The following is a 19,053-nucleotide window of genomic DNA, read 5'->3' as shown; positions in this document are numbered from 1 at the left end:
GAATCAAATCCAAATCACTTACTAGGAATAAGGGTTTGTTAATTATTGAATTTATGTTTATTTCCAGTTTTATTGAGATATAATTGACATTCACCACTGTGTAATTGTGTCATTAATGTTAGGGCTGAGACACACTGAAAAGCAGGGTGTGAGGTGAAGCTTCCGGGACTGATGAGGTGCCAGCTAACAAAGAAAGAAGACACTTGACATCCAAATGTAGTGTCAACAACCAGACCTTTATTATTTATATCAGAAAAATTACAGGGATGAGATCAAACTCACACTCTCAGATTAATTTCTATACAACTGATAGGGTGGCCTGAGTCAATCCAAGAGTTTCCCATGGATATCTGTGAAATAACTCTCCCTCCTTGGTTTCATGAATGATGAAGATGTTTTCTGATTTATTTGCAGTAAAATAACCTGTGAATTACAATGAATTCCGATGAGAAATTTGCCTAGCATACACAGATGGCATTTCATTAGTATGATTAGCTGTGATGGGTTAGGTGTTGCCTCACTTGACTTTAGTATTATTTGAAATGCTTCATACAATGTAGAGCACATAACTTGTAGGTGATTTAATATGATGTGTGTGTTCATTTCTCTGAAAAGATTTCTCATCTACTTATAATATTTTAAAGGGACTCTCAGATTCAGCTTTTATAGTTTTTTGTGGTGTAATACCATTTATTTCCTAGTGCAAGGAAATTTCCCTCTTGATTTTGTTTCTTTTTGTCTCTCTCTGGCTGTCTTCCTCTCTTGCTCTTTCCCTATGCCTGTCTGTCTGTCTCTCTCTCTGTCCCTTACATTTTAGTTTATATGAGAAGTCCCTAGGAAACATGATATGCTCAGTTTTCCAGCCCATCCTCCGATTCTGATTCACTTGCCCTGGGGAATCAATATGTTTATGAGACTATCCATCCAGGTGATTTTGATCAGGTGCCCTACAGGCTGCTTTAAGGGACATTGGTCTAGAAATGGAGATACCCAAAGCTCTAGCAGTGGGTTTACTCCATATGAGCAACACAAGTTATGCTCACAAAGTTTATTACCACAGTTCAGTAGTTAATAAAATGTAAACTTTCCACGAGTAGTTTGCCTGGTTAGTCTTTTGTCCATATGCCTCATAGCATGGTCTTTCCATTTTTACCCTCATTTTCATCACTTTCAACATTTTTTCCCATCACATTCAGATTTGTTACTTTTATGACATCTAGAAACAACAAAGTTATCTAATTTTTATGTGTATTATCCAGACTACTTCTTTTAAACAATTGGTTGTATCATCTAGGTTTTTCGAGTCTGATGCTGTCTAAATCTGCTGGGTTTGTAGTGTTGGACCAGGGCTTCTCAAGTTTCTTTTTAAAGGTTTGGGGCATGAAGTGCCACATAAAATGCCACAGTGAATTTAAAATGTTCAGTGTACTGAGATCTAATATAGTCATTAGCTAAACACATATGAGTTCATCATTAAAATAGGCAACAAAACTTTGAGTGTAGTTTTAGAAGTTCTGGCAAGTATAGGTCCTGAAAGGAAAAAAAAATGTAGGTTATCGATATGTTATTATATCCATGCAAAATGCATAGAAGGCTTATGTCAACTATGATAAGAAAATTCATAAATACCACCAGAGACGTAAAAAGTTAGAAAAGCAAAAGCATTCTGACACATTAGAGATAACCATGGAAGACATGACGAAAACATGATTGAACTCACAGTAGTAACAAAACATATCAGTTGATAATAGAAATGATTTTAACAAGTAGTATCAGAAATAGAGAAAGCTACAGCAGTCTGTTAAAATGTAAATGAAGTCTGAAAGTGGTGATAAACAGGTATAACCTGATTTTTCATGAGAAGGCTGAAATTTATTAAATGTCAATCTCTCTAATAAATTTATGGATTTAATGTAGTTCAAAACAGTTCTAAAGGAATTATATTCAAAACTTGGGGAAATAATTCTAAAGGTTCATTTAGAAGTATAGAAGTTAATAATAGTTTAAAAAATCTGAAAAAGAAGAATAAGAAAGGAATTTAGCACTTTGAGGTGTAAGAGTACATTATAAAGATTGAGTGATCAGAAAAAAATATAATCCAAGATTAGAGGGTGGGATTAGTGAATCAGTTAAACACAGAAAGGTAACAGATTATTTATATGACTGTGTAATGTGAGAATTAAATGTTGCAATCAAGAGTTGATTATTCAATGTATGGTATTAAGGTAGTTGTTTAGCAATGGGAAGGAAAAGAGAATTTTATGTGCTAATCCCTCTTTAAATACCAATGTAAGTTAGAGAGAGGGGACGAGAGATCAAATGAGACTTTCCCATATCTGATATTATAACAGACCAAGTTATTACAATCAGACCCTGTTGATTAATACTGAAAATTCTGAATAAAACATAAAAAACTCTTTTTTAAGAGGATGGGACTAACATATACACACTACTCTATGTAAAGCAGATAATAAATAAGGATCTACCATATAGCACAGGGAATGATACTCAATACTTTGTAATGATCTGTAAGGGAAAAGAACCTGAAAATGAAGATTTATATAAAATAAAATCACTTAGTTGTACACCTGAAATTAACATGACATTATAAATTAACTATATTTCAATAAAATAAAAGGAAAAAATCTTTCTCAAGTGTGACTAAAAATTTGATGAAATAACAAGGAATTATTAAGTCAGATGAGTGAACAAGGAACCTTCACATCTACCTAATCAGGGGACCTTGAGCCTCAGTTTTCAGCCCTCGAGCTGTGGGAAAGAGAAGCGAAAGCCTGCCAAAGGGGAGATCATTCACTCATCATGCTGGGACACTGAGCCCACTCTCAGCGGAAGGGTGAACCAAAAGGAATCTGTTCCATGCTCTGCAGTGCCAGGAGAATGCAAGCAAATTCTCTCCAGGGTTGAACTTAACAGCAACAAAATAATCGTTTCCATAAATTTTCAGTACCAATTCTAACATCTGAATTGTACAACCCCCTCAATTTATTAATATAGTTTAAAGTTGCTGCCAATTGGAAATGCCTCATGACAAAACAAAGACAAAATATATGAATCCTCTATAGAGGATGCCTTCCTCCTCAGTCTCCCCAAATTCCCAAAACCACTTTTCTAAGGGATGTGAGCAGCTTTTGATAAAAATTTAAAACTACACAGAAAAACGAAGAGCCAAAACAAATAGATTTGCAATCACTTCAGATAGTAGAATGACCAGATACACATTTTGAAACAACTCAACTTACTATGTTTGAAGAAATAAAAGGGTTAATATTTAACAGACTTCCCTGGCGGCTCAGCTGGTAAAGAATCTGCCTGCAACGTGGGAGATCTGGGTTCGATCCCTGGATTGGGAAAATTCCCTGGAGAAGGGAAAGGCTACCCACTCTAGTATTCTGGCCTGGAGAATTCCATGGACTGTATAGTCCATGGGGTTGCAAAGAGTTGGACATAGCTGAGTGACTTTCACTTAATATTTTAAACCATAGAACGTATTAAAAATGATCCAGTATGTTTGAAAGAGAACCAAAATTCCTAAATAAAGGAACTAAAGTAAACACACACACACACGCACACACACACACACACACACACACACACATACAGGATAGATGAGATACCTCTGAAGAGAGAATTAGTATACTGAAAGAGCAAGACAAAAGAAAGTATCCAAAATGCAACAATGATAGGCCAAAAATTAGGATATATATACAACAGATGCAGAGATGTGAAAGATGGAATAAGAAGATCTAATATATCTATCTCTCTTTCTCTCTCTCTCTATATATATATATATAAAATCAAAAAAGGAGAGAGACTGAAGCATAATGATTATTTAATGAGGTAATATCTGAGTATTTACCATAACTGATGAAAGACCCTGATCAGAGATTTAAGAATTCTGGTGAAAACAAGCAGAAAATTAAAGAGGAACACACACTGGGCAAACTGTAGTGAAATTGCAGTACACCAAAGACACAGACCATCTTAAATTTGTTAAACAAAATGAATAGATTACATTCAGATGAATGACCGCTTGAATGCTACCTTACCAAGTGGAACAGGAGAAAACAAAAGACAGTTTGATAGGTTTAAAGTTCTGTAAAGCAAGTAACTGGCACACTAGAGTTTGGTGCCCAGTGAAAATATCTTTCAAGAATAAGGGCATATGTACCAATATACACAATGGAGTATTACTCAGCCATAAAAAAGAATTCATTTGAATCAGTTCTGATGAGATGGATGAAACTGGAGCCGATTATACAGAGTGAAGTAAGCCAGAAAGAAAAACACCAATACAGTATACTAACACATATATATGGAATTTAGGAAGATGGCAATGACGACCCTGTATGCAAGACAGGGAAGGAGACACAGATGTGTATAACGGACCTTTGGACTCAGAGGGAGAGGGAGAGGGTGGGATGATTTGGGAGAATGACATTCTAACATGTATACTATCATGTAAGAATTGAATCGCCAGTCTATGTCTGACGCAAGATGCAGCATGCTTGGGGCTGGTGCATGGGGATGACCCAGAGAGATGTTATGGGGAGGGAGGTGGGAGGGGGGTTCATGTTTGGGAACGCATGTAAGAATTAAAGATATTAAAATTTAAAAAATAAAAAACTAAAAAAATTAAAAAAAAGAATAAGGGCAAAATAAAAATATTTTTGAAAAATGCTGAGAGACTCTCAGTGAATGTAATTCTGAAAGATAGTCTTCAAGAGAAAGTAATCTCTGATGGTCTAATTTATAAGAAAGCACAAAGAGAAAAGAAAGTGGCAGATGTGTTAGTAAATCTAAGTAAATTTTAACTGTATAAAACCATTGTGAGTGTATGGTTGGCTTAAAAAATGTGAAATATAATTGACATATGTGACTACGGTAACATATGAGTTTAGATGGGAAGGAAAATGGACACCAGGACTTGTTAAGTTCTTTGTATGTCCAGGAGATGAATTACAATATTGATTAAATTTAGACTGTGATTATTTAAGCTTGCACAATTGATTGTTTAGTGTAACTACTAAAGGAATAGAAACAGAGCATGTAGGCTCCAACCCTGTACAGAAGGAAAAATATAGTAAAAAATGGTTGTTAATAAGTAGAAAATAGAATGGGACTCTTTTGTCACATTGTCCTTAAAAGTCAATTTCAGATGGAATTTTGCACCTAAATATTAGATGACAAGCCCTGAAAGCACTTAGAATCATAATAAAGGAGATTAGCTTTATGATATCAGGATACAGAAAAAATTTTAACAAAACTTCAAATTCATTAAAATTATCACTTTTGATTTATCAAATAATACCTTCTTCAAATAAGACTTAAAAATATAAGCTACAGAATGGGAAAAGATTTTTAAAATATGTACAGTTGATGAAGCACTGGTGTTATGATGAATATAAAAGTTCTATAAATTATAAGAAAACCAGATATCTCAATTAAAAATGGGCAAATCTCAATGGCCAAGACATGACTACATATGGAGTCTAATTAATAATCAGGAAACTCCAAACAAGTTATCATTTTATACCAACCAGACTGACAAAAAATTACAGTACGTGTTGACAAAAGTGTAGCACAATAAAACCTCATGTACTGCTAAGAGCAGAGTAAGTTAGTACAATAGATCTGTTTTGGAAACAGTCTAGTATGATAAAGTTGCTATTATATGTAGAGCCAGCATTTCTACCTCTCAATACATATCTACCCTAGAGCAAATCTTGCACATTTGTACCAGGTACACACAGAAGATTGCTCATCATAGCATTTGTCATAAGAACCCCAAACTGAAGCTGCTGGAAATTCCACCTACAGTAGACTGGCCTTTGTAGCAAAGGAAAAGAACTTACTAGAGCTATAAATAGTGAATTTTAGCCACTTAAAAAATGGCCATTTATATTTGCCCATTTTTATTTGAGATGTCTGGTTTTCTTATAACTTATAAGAATTTTATATTCCCTGATAGCTCAGTTGGTAAAGAACCTGCCTGCAATGCCGGAGACCCTGGTTCGATTCCTGGGTGGGGAAGATCTGCTGGAGAAGGGCTAGGCTACCCACTCCAGTATTCTTGGGCTTCCCTTGTGGCTCAGTTGGTAAAGAATCTGCCTGCAATGCGGAAGACCTGGGTTCGATCCCTGATTTGGGAAGATGCCCTGGAGAAAGGAATGGCTACCCACTCTAGTATTCTGGCCTGAGTCCATGGGGTCTCAAAGAGTCAGACGCAACTGAGCGACTTTCACTTCATTGTATTCATCATGACACTAGTATTGAGCAGAGGAAACGAGACAAACAGATACATACAGTGTGATGCCATCTCTCAGGTAAAAATAGGCAAACTAAGCTGCTTATGGTTGCATACATAAGTAGCAAACATTTTTTTTAAAGCAAGAAAGTTGTTTTCATCAATCAGGATAGTTAATGGGCACCTGAAGAGGGGAAGGAAGGGTTTATGACCAAGAAGTCACATACAAGGGACTTCTTGGGTTCCAGGAATACTGGATTTCTTGAACCAGGCATTCTCACTGAGGCGTTCACTTTATAATTATTCCTTACATTGTCTGTATGTATTTTATATAACTTTCTGTATGTATGGCTCATATTTTTTTAAGTGTTAAATAAATTTTCATAAAAGAACATGAAATATAATACATGTTTATTCAATTTCTAAAGAGCAAATGATTTCCCAGACTATAGAATCTGTAAGATAAAAATAAATAACACTACACAGAGTTAAATTTGAATGTATAAAAATGTAAACTTCTATATGAAAAAGGGCAATAAAATGAAAATAATTTTGATAATTTGGTAAAAATATTTGTTACAAATTTGTAAGTTAAATTATCTTTCTTATACCAATGACTTATAATTTTGTAAACTCTATAAGCAAATAATATTGATGTTTCCTTTAGGGACAAAATATTTAATAGGTAAATATATGAAATATACTTACCCTTCTTATAAATAAAGAAATGGAAGTTAAAATGGAATAGTATATTTTGGTCCACTCAATTAGCACAGGATAAACTAATGATATTGCCAAATTGTGACAAGATGAGATCTCTTAGACATTATATTATATTTGTGTAAATTATTACAATCATCTGATAAGGTATAATTTATCAAGAATTGTGAAATACTCTTAACCTATGATATAATAAACCTATTTATCATAATTTTTATAGATAATTAATTCAAAATATGAAAAAATATTTAGGTGCAAAAAGATAATGGAGCAAGCAAGCAAGTCGTTTCCTATTCTTGGCGACCCTGTGGATTATAACCTGACAGGCTCCTCTTGTCCATGGGAAGCTCCACACAAGAATACTAGAGTGGGTTTCCATTTCCTCCTCCAAGGGATCTTCCTGACCTAGGATTGAGCCTGCATCTTCTGCAGCTCCTGCAGCTCCTGCGTTACCAGACAGATTCTTTACCACTGAGCCACCTGGGAAGCCCAAAAGATAATTGCAACGTAATTCATTATGGTAAAAAATGGAAGTCTTAGCAGTTAGGAAATGTTTTACATGCAATTTTATTCATTAGATTAATGCTCTGAGGGTCTATTATGATATTGTTGGTATATGTATGTGTTTATATGTATGGCATCACAAGATGGAAAATTATTTGACCATCAAGCGATGATAGTAAGCCTATACATCTATGTAATCATATCTGTAATGTTTACAAAAGAAACTACTGTTGAAAAAGGCAGAATATTTAATGTATACTAAGATTAGACATTTAAGAAACATTCATGGAAAAACCCTTCGACATCATGATTAGTGCTAAAACTATGGTTCAGCATTTACAGGCCCAAAAACTGGCCCAGAAGACACAGCAACAGTCTCTGAGGTATATTTCAAGATTCCTTTCAAAGAGTATTTTCAAGAATAAAATTTTTTTGGAGCAAAATAATATCTCCTTTTTGGTGGCTATAGAAAAGAGGAGATTATTTCCTTTCTAAGTTGCTGATGTTACTGTTACCAATACTAAGTTTGTCATTTTTTATTAATTAGCATCAAGAGTGAAAAGATGAGATCTCTTAGACTTTGTATTATATTTATGTAAATTATTACAATAATCTAACCAGATGTAATTTATTAAGAATTGTGAAATACTCTTAACCTATGATATAATAAACCTATTTATCATAATTTTTATAGAGAATTAATTCAAAATATGTAAAAAGGTTTGGTAATATCATTAATTTATCCTGTGGTTTTCTTAATTAACATCAAAAGTAAAAAGCTCAATATTACCGTCTACCATCTCCATTGGTGAGCCTGTTCAAAAGTTTTGCCCATGTGCAGTTAGGAATGGGAGTTGGAAAGAGTTACTGGACTTCTTATTGAGTTGTAAAGTTCTTTATATATTATAGACAAAAGTCCTTTGTTGGATGGATGTTTTGCAAATCATGTATGTTTGTGTGTTTTTCCCAGTCTTTGGCTTGCTTTTGCATTCTGTTAGAAGGTCTTTGGAAGAATAAATATTTTAAATTTTCATGAAGCTCAGTTTATGACTTTTTTTTCTTTTTACAGTTGCAGCTTTTAGTGTCTTAATTAGGAAAACTTTGCCAAACCCAAAGTCACCAAGATTTCTTCTTATATTTTCTTTGAGGAGTTTGATAGTTTAGGTTTATGATGCAAGTTGAGTTAATGTTTGAGCGTCAAGGAGATTTTTTGTTGTTGTTTTCTTTTTGTAGATGGCTATCCAACTAAACCAGAATCAGGTGAAAAAAATTTTCCTTTATCTTATTGTGGGGAAAGGTGTCATTTTACCTTGACCCCTTTGTTTAAAATCAGTTGACTGTTTACATTTTGGCCTATTTCTGGACTTTTTATTCTGCTCAGGTGGCCTCAATGTCTATTTTGTGGCAATGCCACCAATACCTGATTGCCATAGTTTTGCACATACAGTGTCTGAATCAGATATTGAAAGTCCTCCAACTTTGTTCTTCTTTTCAAAATTGTTTTACCTAGTCCCCAGTCCAGGTCTGTTGCATTTCCAAGTAAACTTTTGAATTAACTTCCCAATTTATAAAAAAATAAAATTAACAATCCTATTAGGATTTTGATTGAAATTGCCTTTAAACAATTTTAAGCAGGTCATTTAAAAATGGCATAGTTTAACTAACATTATTAATCAACTATGCTCCAATACAAAATAAAAAATTTTTTAAATGACAGTTTTAAGTTAGAATATTTGGGGAAATGTATATCTCCCTTTTGGATAAGCATCAGCAATTTTAAAATGACATAAACCATGTCAATGAAAAATAGTAAATAAAAATGAATAAATCTCCACAGCCTAAAGATGCAATGAATTATAGAACTTCCCTCTGGTAGAGTCTGGCCTTTTTTAAAGTGTTTGGAATGAAAGGAGATAACTAGATTTTTGCCATTTACTAACAGTAAATTTTTGAGAAAACTTATGACACAAAATTTTATAGATTCAGAATTAAAAACCAATGACTTTTCCTGCTCAAAAATCAGATTACTATTACTAAGAAAAGATCCAGAATTTTGTTTATCACTATTTGATTGCTCATATATTCACTACATATATGTGAATTGTAAACTTTTGAGATAGGAAGTGCAAAGCAACTTTAGCAGCTAATTGGTAAATTGATGTTGAAAGTGGATCTCTTCATTGTATGATTGATTATCCCGACCAAGCCATGTTGATTTTTCATCAGAAGGTTCAGGTCATTTTTACTGCATTTAACTCTCCTCCTGATTGCTTCCTATCACTTCGGATGACAATTCAGTCAGAAAACCAGCAGCATGACTTGCAAGAAACTCCATAGTTTAATTTTAAAGAGACAAGAAAAGATAAAGGGAGGGAGGTAATGTAGGTAAACAGGTATATGATTTGTACAAAAAGGAAAGAAGGGAGGCGATAGGGAAACAGAGGTATATTCTGTATGATTTTCTGGCAGGTAACATTCAAAACAGTTATTTAAGAGGCATAATTCCTTTTTGATATGATATACTGATATATTTAAACTGATGATTTCAGAGTTTTCAGATAACAATGTGATGCCTTAATATATTCAGTAATTATGTACTGCAGCTAATTGGCATCTATAGAAAGAAAATATTTAATGATCCCCAATACTCCTTTTAGCTCTGTCAGTTAGCCAACATTGTACCCTCCCGAGCTAACAGGCCATTTTCCATGTATCTGCAGTACTAGTAACATTCTTTGGTCTAATTTTGCTTTGTTTTCCCTTGTGCCTGCTCACTACACAATTTTGTGTGATGGAAAATTAGTAGCAAGTTACTGATATTTCATTTTCTGCATATGTGTACATAATATAAATATACTTAAATTATTTGGAAATCGCTCTTACCTCATTTAACTGAATGAAAATGTAAAATCTTTTTAGGAGCAAAGAAAAAAAGTAAATGTGTAAGAGGCCTCTGTCTGGCCTAGGCTGTGTGCACATTAAAATACAAGCCACGCCAAAACCCAGTGGAGATTATTAGCACTTTACCCGTCTTTATTAGACCTGGGCATCTCGCATCTGATCTGTGATTGTCAAGAAGAACTTTATGCCTCTTACACGTGTAGAAAATCTTCTCTCCCTGGCTGGTGCATGGAGGCATGCTGCTGCTAAGTCGCTTCAGTCGTGTCCGACTCTGTGCGACCCCATAGACGGCAGCCCACCAGGCTCCCCCGTCCCTGGGATTCTCCAGGCAAGAACACTGGAGTGGGTTGCCATTTCCTTCTCCAGTGCATGAAAGGGAAAAGGGAAAGTAAAGTCGCTTAGTCGTGTCCAACCCTCAGCGACCCCATGGACTGCAGCCTTCCAGGCTCCTCCGTCCCTGGGATTTCCCAGGCAGGAGTACTGGAGTGGGCTGCCATTGCCTTCTCATGGCAGTCTGCATTTCCTCTTGCCCCCTCTGCCTTAATTTCCCTGATATTCCCCACATGGGAGGTGCTGAATGGTCCATCCAGCGGGTGCCATTGGGAACAGATCAGGTAAGTGACGGTCTGATGTAGTGTATCCAGGGGTTAAGGTCCCGTCACCTGATTTACCTGATGACCCAGAGGTACTGAGAGAAACACATCAGAGCAGACTGTGCAGCTGTTTTCTGTTTACAGAAGGACATCCTGAAGTCAGACCTCATCATCTGCTCGGTGGCTGCCGTTCTGTCCTTTGCGGTCAGTGCCAGCACTGTGTTCCTGTCCTTGCGAGTATGTATCCACTTGGCTTTGCACTCTTCCCCTCTCCTCATTGTCTGTAAACAGGGCCCACTGTACAGCTCCAGGCTATTGATAGGTTAGTGGAGCCAGAGAAAGAATAGAAAAGAATAGAGAGCTTGGAGGAATATATCCAGGTGTGTTGAGTTATGTCTGAGATGAGTTTTGGCCCACAACACAGGGTTGATCCAGATGTTCCCATCCAGGGAATGGTTTGGTTAGCATACCTTGTAGAATCCACCATGAGGATGGTCAACAGTCATAAGACAGGATCACAGCTCACTGCTAAGAGTGGAGAAGGGAGGACTCACCGGATCAGGAATGAGATGGAAGTCACAGAGCCAAAACGATTATTGGAACATAATTTTCAGTTGGAAAAACAACAGTAGAGAGCCAGATGGGATTTCTGGCTAGAGGTCCTTGCAGACAGTCGCTGTCGCACTTTTCTATCAGTGAAGAAAAGTCTGTTAGCTAAATGTGTTATTCTCCATCTCGTCTTAAAAAAAATAACAACAAGCAAGAAAAAGCATTCTAATGGGCAGAATATCTCAGCCTCTTGTGCACTCCGTCTTGGTGGTTCTTAACACAGAGACCAGTTTCAAGTGCTATGGGAGAAATTTTCAGAGGCCTGAGGCAAAAGCTGAGTTTGGCTGTGTGTGCTTTAGGAGCGGAGAAGGTTCTGGATTATTGACAGGCATCCTTCCCCACGCTTTCAGCGACACACTGACTCTTATCTTCTTCTGTTGCAGCCCTTTCTCAGCATGGTGCTCTTCGCCCTGGCTGGAGCCGTGGGGTTTGTAACCCACTACCTGCTCCCCCAGCTGCGCAAACATCACCCGTGGATGTGGATTTCACACCCCATCCTTAAAAACAGAGAGTATCAGCAACGGGAAGTGAGAGGTGAGTAAGGTATCCCTCATAAAAATAGGGTGTGATGAGAGGTCTGCTTTATATTAAGAGTGTGCACAGCTGTGCAAATGGACTTAATGCTGTGGAAATGTACCCTTAAATATGGTGATGTACGGATTACTTTATGTGTGTGTATATTTTGTGTCAGCCACTCAGTTGTGTCTGACTTTTTGCAACCCCCTGGACTGTAGCCTGCCAGTCTTCTCTGTCCGTGATATTCTCCAGGTGAGAATACTGGTACCCCTTTTCTAGGGGATTGTCCCCACCCAGGGATCAAACCCAAGTCTCCTGCATTGCAGGCAAATTCTTTACCATCTGAGCCACCAGGGAAGTGTGTATTTCACTACAGTAAAGGAGAGCATGTGTACCTTGAAGTATACAGTAATGTTCCCGGAACAATAAAGTTGAAGTGGGGTGAATTAGAAGTCTGTTTTATGAAAATGATTGGTTGTTATTATTGAGGAAAATTTCATTTATATCATTCAGACCTGAATGTCATACTGTTCCACTTTCAGCTGATGGGGGACCAAGAATAGCATCACTCAATTTGCCTTGTCATCTTCCACAAAACAAGAGGTGGGATGTGGCAGAGGCTGACCTTTGAATTGTGAGCCATGAAGCCTTGAAATTTTGTTGAATTTGCAGTGCTCACCTAGAACGAGACCCACACCCCGAACTGGACTTCACTGACTGAGCAGTATCCATGGCTGACTCTGGCCACCATTAAGTAGCAGCCTGATAATGACCCTAACAGTGTTTGAGCTTCTAAGTAAAAAAGTCAGAAATTTCCCTGTTAGGTCTCTCCAGGCTCTGTTGGACAGATGGCAGATGGATTGATTTATCCCCATTTTCAGACATATTGGGCATGGTTTATAGCTATAGTTTGTAACTAACCCATGATGCTAAGTCTGCACTGTAATTTCTCCATTGTTAAATGAGTCATCTAGTCATCTCCACCTTCAGACATGAGGGTATATGAGTAGCACCAAGGTTTGCTGACTCAAACTCATAGTTTTCTGACTCAAGGTTTGCTGGACTCAGCCAGGTTTGTCATCAGTAACTTCAGTAACTAGTACTGAAATGATTTAGTGTTGTTTCGAAGATTCTGAAGAACTCAGGTACCATAGGGCCTTATGTTTCCAGTGCAGAAAGAATTTAGCAAAAGACAAAGAGGTAAGAAGTGGTTTATTAGAACAGGATGCTTGTGAGGGTTACAGGTGAGCAGATGAGAGGACGCCATGGCTAGAACTTACTGGGCTACAGTTTTAAAGTCAAAGGAAAAGTGGAGAGGGTAGAAGATATTTGTTATTCTCGAGTAGATGCCATGCTTTCTCATCGGTTCCTCCTGCAGGTTGGGCAGGGGAGTTTTCTTGTCCTTACAAGGTCAAGCTAGGTCCATGAATGATTGCTTTTTGTGTACAGAGGGCATGTCCTAACTTTCTGAGCTCCCTGGGCAGGATGTGGGCCTCATGCCACCATTGTTTTATTGTTTGGGGGCAAGTCTCATGATTCTGTTGTGTGGTTTTGTTGCTAAGCAAGCCTGCTTGGTTTTGTGGTTAAGCAAACCTGCGATCTTGAGTAATTGTTAATTTACAGGGTCTCCCATTTTTTTAAACTTACAATCCCCTAGTGAGATTAACCATTTAGGTACCCGCTTCATCCCTTCACTCTGTTCCTATCAGTGTGACCAAACTAAAAGGGCAGAGGGGAATTAATTTAAGAAGAAATAAAGTAATTACTTATGATACTGCCAGGAATAGAGAACATGTCTGAGTGGCTCCCAGGAGCTGCCTTAATTTGAAACAGTGACATCAGTAAAACAGGGTTTTGCTTAGAGGAGAGACATGGGCTAATGGACCTGCTGCCAGCGTAGGGTTTAGAAGGCGGTGGAGGCAGCTCAGACTGTCTTGCCTTTGGACATTTGTTATTCCCGCTTACAACACCAGTGGCTCACCAAAGATCAAGCTGCATAATACGGTTTTTAAATGCTGTGTTCAATCTTGTGTGCTACATAAATGCAAATTATTATCAGTAATATAAAAATTGAAGGAAGATGAGCTCAGAGTAGGTGCAGTTGATAATGGTCAGTTCATGTTACAGTCCACCTAGACGGAAAGTGAAAGAAGGTAACAGTGTTGGTCACTCAGCCGTGACCAACTCTTTGCAACCCAATGGACTGTGTAGCTCCCCAGGCTCCTGTCTCTGTCCATGGAATTTTCCAGACAAGAATACCGGAGTGGGTTGCCATTCCCTTCTCCAGGGGATCTTCCTGACCCAGGGATCAATCCCAGGTCTCCCTCATTGCAGCAGATTCTTTACCGTCTGAGGGGTCCATCCAAACCAGTGCCTGCATGTGGGTCAGTCAAGCACCTGAAGAAAAGACGAGTTTCTTTAGAGCTTCTGCTGTGTCAGGGTTGCGTCTGCCTTCCGTTTCCTTAACTTACTGAAAGACTAGGTTTTGTTGACATTAGTGGAGTGTTGCTTCAGCCTCAGTGGTAAGTAGTTGATGGGGATTTGAGGTCAGATGCTTTCACTTGGGAAACTGCATGTCTTTATCTGTATCACCGTGTCTATGCCTGTACCTAGAAACTTAAATGCCTTTGGGTTGAGGACAAAGAACTTGACAAGAGAGAGAAAAATAAGACAGATCAGGTATAGACTCCCCTTGTTGTGGCAGTTCAGAGTGTGGAATTCAACACTGAAAGATAAGAGTGAGCAGTGGAAAACTTGAAATTTGTGTGTGTGTGTGTCATTGTTTTTTACCCCTGAATCTAAGGGAACCCAGCCTAAGTTAGAATCGTTCAGATATTTTATTTTATTTTTTAAAATTTAAATTTATTTATTTTAATTGGAGGCTAATTACTTTACAATATTGTATTGGTTTTGCCACACATCAACATGAATCCGCCACGGGTGTACACGTGTTCCCCATCCTGAATGCCCCTCCCACCTCCCTCCCCATACCATCCCCCTGGGTCATCCCAGGGCACCAGCCCCAAGCATTCTGTATCCTGCATTGAACCTGGACTGGCGATTCATTTCTTATATGATATTATGCATGTTTCCATGACAGTCCCCCAAATCATCCCACCCTCTCCCTCTCCCACAGAGTCCAAAAGACTGTTCTATACATCAGTGTCTCTTTTGCTGTCTCGCATACAGGGTTATCTTTACCATCTTTCTAAATTCCATATATATGCATTAGTATACTATATTGGTGTTTTTCTTTCTGGCTTGCTTCACTCTGTATAATAGGCTCCAGAATCATTTAGATATTTTAAATCTGAATGATCTTTTCAGTACAAGGTTCAAGAGCGAGAAAGGAGAATGTGTTTGTATGTTGATGTCCCCTCTTGGAGGACTGAGTGGGTGGGCAGCTCTGGGCCTCTGTCCTTTACGATAGGCGGAAGACGTTCCCCTTGGTACCGTGGGCTCCAACAGAGGCTTGGTGGATATGCCTCACTTGCCTACATTAGCTGTTTATAATCTACCTGAAATCTAGCCAAGAGTAATAGATTTAACAAATCAGGCTCGTAATGAAAAACAGATTGCATTTCAAAATTGTGTGTTGGAAGGAAAATCCAAATACTTAAAATATGTTAGTATGAATGTATTAAAGACCCTTTACCCATTTTGATATCATCCACAGCCTGTTTTCTTGTTTTCCCCTCCTGGCTGCCTTCCTGCCTCTTAGGTATTTCATTCTTTATTCCTTCTACTAGCTAGAAAACACACACAGGAAATTCAAGCTGATCATATACCTTTATGTCAAATCTTCTTTCTCATATGATCACAGAATATTTTGGAAAAGCAGAGCAGGGCTGGTAGTACCGTGGATACCACTGTGATCCCTGGTCCTGCAGTAGACATAGCTAACAGAGAACAGTCCTAAAACGGGCCAGTGGCAGACTTTACCAATCAGTTGGAATTGGCATGGGAGACAAGGCCTGAGTGTTGTGTGTGTCTTGAAGTTTATATAATACTATGCCACCACTTTACTGGGAGGAGACTGACACCCAGAGATGTCAAGGGATGATGTTGACCCAGGTCCCACCAAGTTTGTGGCCAGTGAATGATCAGAACACAGGTGATCTCACTCCCTCTGGTCATATGCTATTTCTGCTACCCATATTGCTCTCAGTGCGCTGGGAAGATGGTGTGCCAAAAAACACACCAGAAAGCAAATAACAACAAAACCAACAACCAGTAGAAGGCTCAGACCCTGAGTGAGGAGGTTATAGTTAACTTCATGTCCATTGGTTGTATGCGTGCTCAGTCGTGTCTGACTCTTTGTCTTTGTGACCTGTGAACTGTAGCCCGCCAGGCTCCTCTGTGCATGGAATTTTTCCAGGCAAGAATACTGCAGTGGTTGCCATTTCCTTCTTCAAGGGATCTTCCTGACCCAGAGATCAAACCTGCATCTCTTATACCTCTTGCATTGCCAGGCGGGTTCTTTACCACTGAGCTATCTGGGAAGCCCGACTGGCATGCCCATTCTTTAAGCTGTTCTAACTGGTTGGTTCTGTGTATTAAATGGAAATAAATGAGATTTTTAAATTAAATGTTGGATTAGGATCTGGAGCATGGTAGGTATTTAATAATATTGACTGAATGAATGAATGACTGATTGGTGCTTTGTAAATTCACTGAAGGAAGAGTTCCCCACAGACAGAAAAACCCCAGAGGTAAAGGCTTGTGTGAAGGACTCTAGTCTGTGTGTATAATAAGATGCATACATAGAGACTCATCCCGCTGCAAAATACGGTTGCAGGAAAAGCTTAAGCTGTAACTTTTGGATACATTAGAATAAATGGATGGAAGATTATAGAAATCATTAAAATATCAATAGAAAAATCTCATTTGCATTGTAATTTAACCAAATTCACTATTATAAAGCTAATTCACAATTGAGTCCTCAGTGTGTAATCCTTAAATGACATTTACTGTGCATTTTAACAAATCTTGCCTGTTGGTTTGCAGATAGACTGGTTTCTCCATGTGGAAGACTTGGTTCTGACAGATGCTGCTTTTTCTAATGTGTTTTTCATTTATGATTCCCTGGTGGCTCAGCTGGTAAAGAATCTACCTGCAGTGCGGGAGACCTAGGTTTGATCCCTATCAATCCCTGGGTTGGAAAGATCCCCTGGAGAAGGGAATGGCTGCCCACTCCAGTATTCTGGCCTGGAGAATTCCATGGACTATCCATAGGATCTCAAAGAGTCAGACATGACTGAGTGACTTTCACTTCACTCATACATACTGTTAAAAGCCAAATAGGACAAGTTATGATGAAAAGCAGCAGTCCCTGGTCAACTTTTTCCTGTATGATTCCTCCTTACTTTTTACTCTAGGTTTTTCTTCTGGTATTTACCATAATTCTTCTAAATAATGTGCGTGTTCTTATCCTTCTTGATATTTCAGGTTTGCCTGTCTGACTTTCTGTTAGGAATAATAAAGATCTCAATCTCTTCTCTTTCCTCATGTATGAACATTGTACCCTACTCCTTCCTCCTAATATGGTTTTTGTTGAACATATACCTGTTTTTTCCCTGATCATATATATGTATGTCATATAGAAAGTCTAATTGTTCGTGTCTAGTTCAGTAGTGTACCATCCTTGCATTTCCTTTCTTGTTTAGATTGCTGTTTTTGCATCTCCTAGCCTTTCCAATTTCTGTTCTGTTTTTGCATCTCCTAGCGTTTCCAGTAACTATGTAAAATATCTCTCTATTAAACTTTCCACACAGGCGAACTTGAAAAATACTGTATTAGTTCCATCCTTTCCCAGACTCCCTCTGGAACCTGTTTCAGTTGTCCTTGTTTATTCCCTTTGAACGAAGCACATCCTCTGGTTGCTTCAGAGAAAGAGTACATGAAAAAAAAAAAAAAAAAGAGAGAGTACATGATAGGGAAATGTTTTGAGACTTCATCTATCTCAAAGTGTTTTCATTCTACTTTGCACTTAATGGAGAGCTTGGAGTGTGTAGCTTGTGAGGGGGTAAGCACTTCTTTCGGAATCCTAAGCTAATGTCCCATTATTTTCTATCTCCTGTTGCTGCTGGCGAAAAGTCTGATGTCTTCCCGGCTCCTGGTCCTTTATCTGTGACCAGATGTTACTGTGCAGGAAGCTTTTGGAAAGTTTAGGAGGGAATGCAACTGTCATGGCCCAGAGAACAGGCTCTGAAAAAGGCAAGGCTCAGATCCTGTCTCTGTCCCTATTAGTGGGGCTTAACTTTTGTGATTCATCTATAATTATGGGTTCCTACAAGATATATTGGAGGATGAAATGAATCAAGGCCATACATGTAGCGCATTTGGCAAGGTCCTTGTGAGGCAGACTGCACTCAGCAAGTACATCCTGCCCCTTCTCTTCTCCAGGATTCTGCATTCAGTCATTTCACACCTTGTTTTGTGCCTCACTTCACCCATTGTGCTATAAGCTGGTGACCCTTTATGATCTGGATAGACACGTTTTGAAATTTTTGCCGGCAGGTGATAGTACTACTAGAATGACCTAGCTTACAGAATTTCCGTCTTTTGAAATGTATATAGTGCTAGAGGACAGAATAAGGCATGTCTGATTTTACAACCTAAAGGCTGTACTGGGGTCCATGGGACGGTCTCATCTTCATGTGTGTGATGAGGAAACACCATGGTTCTGGAGAGAAGGATGTATCCTTACCCCCTTTGTCTCTCTACATAAAGAGATGCTAGCATCAAGAGATAGAGACCTAGGAAACCCTCCAATGCCTCTTTAAGTCAAAGTGACTCAGATGAACCAGTGCCACGTGAGAAGCAGTCTCATTTGTTACGATGCTTCTGAAAGAGTGTTACAAATGCCAAAGAAGTAGCTAGGGCTGATGTGTCAGAAACTAACCTGCCAGCTGGCAGCCTGCCTTATGTGTTGCCAATGTTCTT

General features: G+C 38.2%; 1 protein-coding gene across 2 annotated transcripts in view; it reads left to right on the top strand.

Moving 5' to 3' along the window:
• The window catches only part of PCNX2 (pecanex 2), a 311,506-nt gene that overhangs the window by 131,025 nt on the left and 161,428 nt on the right, over positions 1–19,053 (top strand). For both annotated transcript variants that reach the window (XM_012104979.5, XM_060406546.1), the window contains 2 exons: positions 11,128–11,220; positions 11,976–12,126. In XM_012104979.5, the coding sequence (XP_011960369.3) occupies positions 11,128–11,220; positions 11,976–12,126 (244 nt within the window). The remainder of the gene's footprint in view (positions 1–11,127; positions 11,221–11,975; positions 12,127–19,053) is intronic.

Source organism: Ovis aries, chromosome 25 (assembly GCF_016772045.2).
Source record: "Ovis aries strain OAR_USU_Benz2616 breed Rambouillet chromosome 25, ARS-UI_Ramb_v3.0, whole genome shotgun sequence".
Lineage (NCBI taxonomy): Eukaryota > Metazoa > Chordata > Mammalia > Artiodactyla > Bovidae > Ovis > Ovis aries.
The sequence above is the reverse complement of the archived record's forward strand: the minus strand, read 5'-3'. Positions and strand labels throughout refer to the sequence as shown.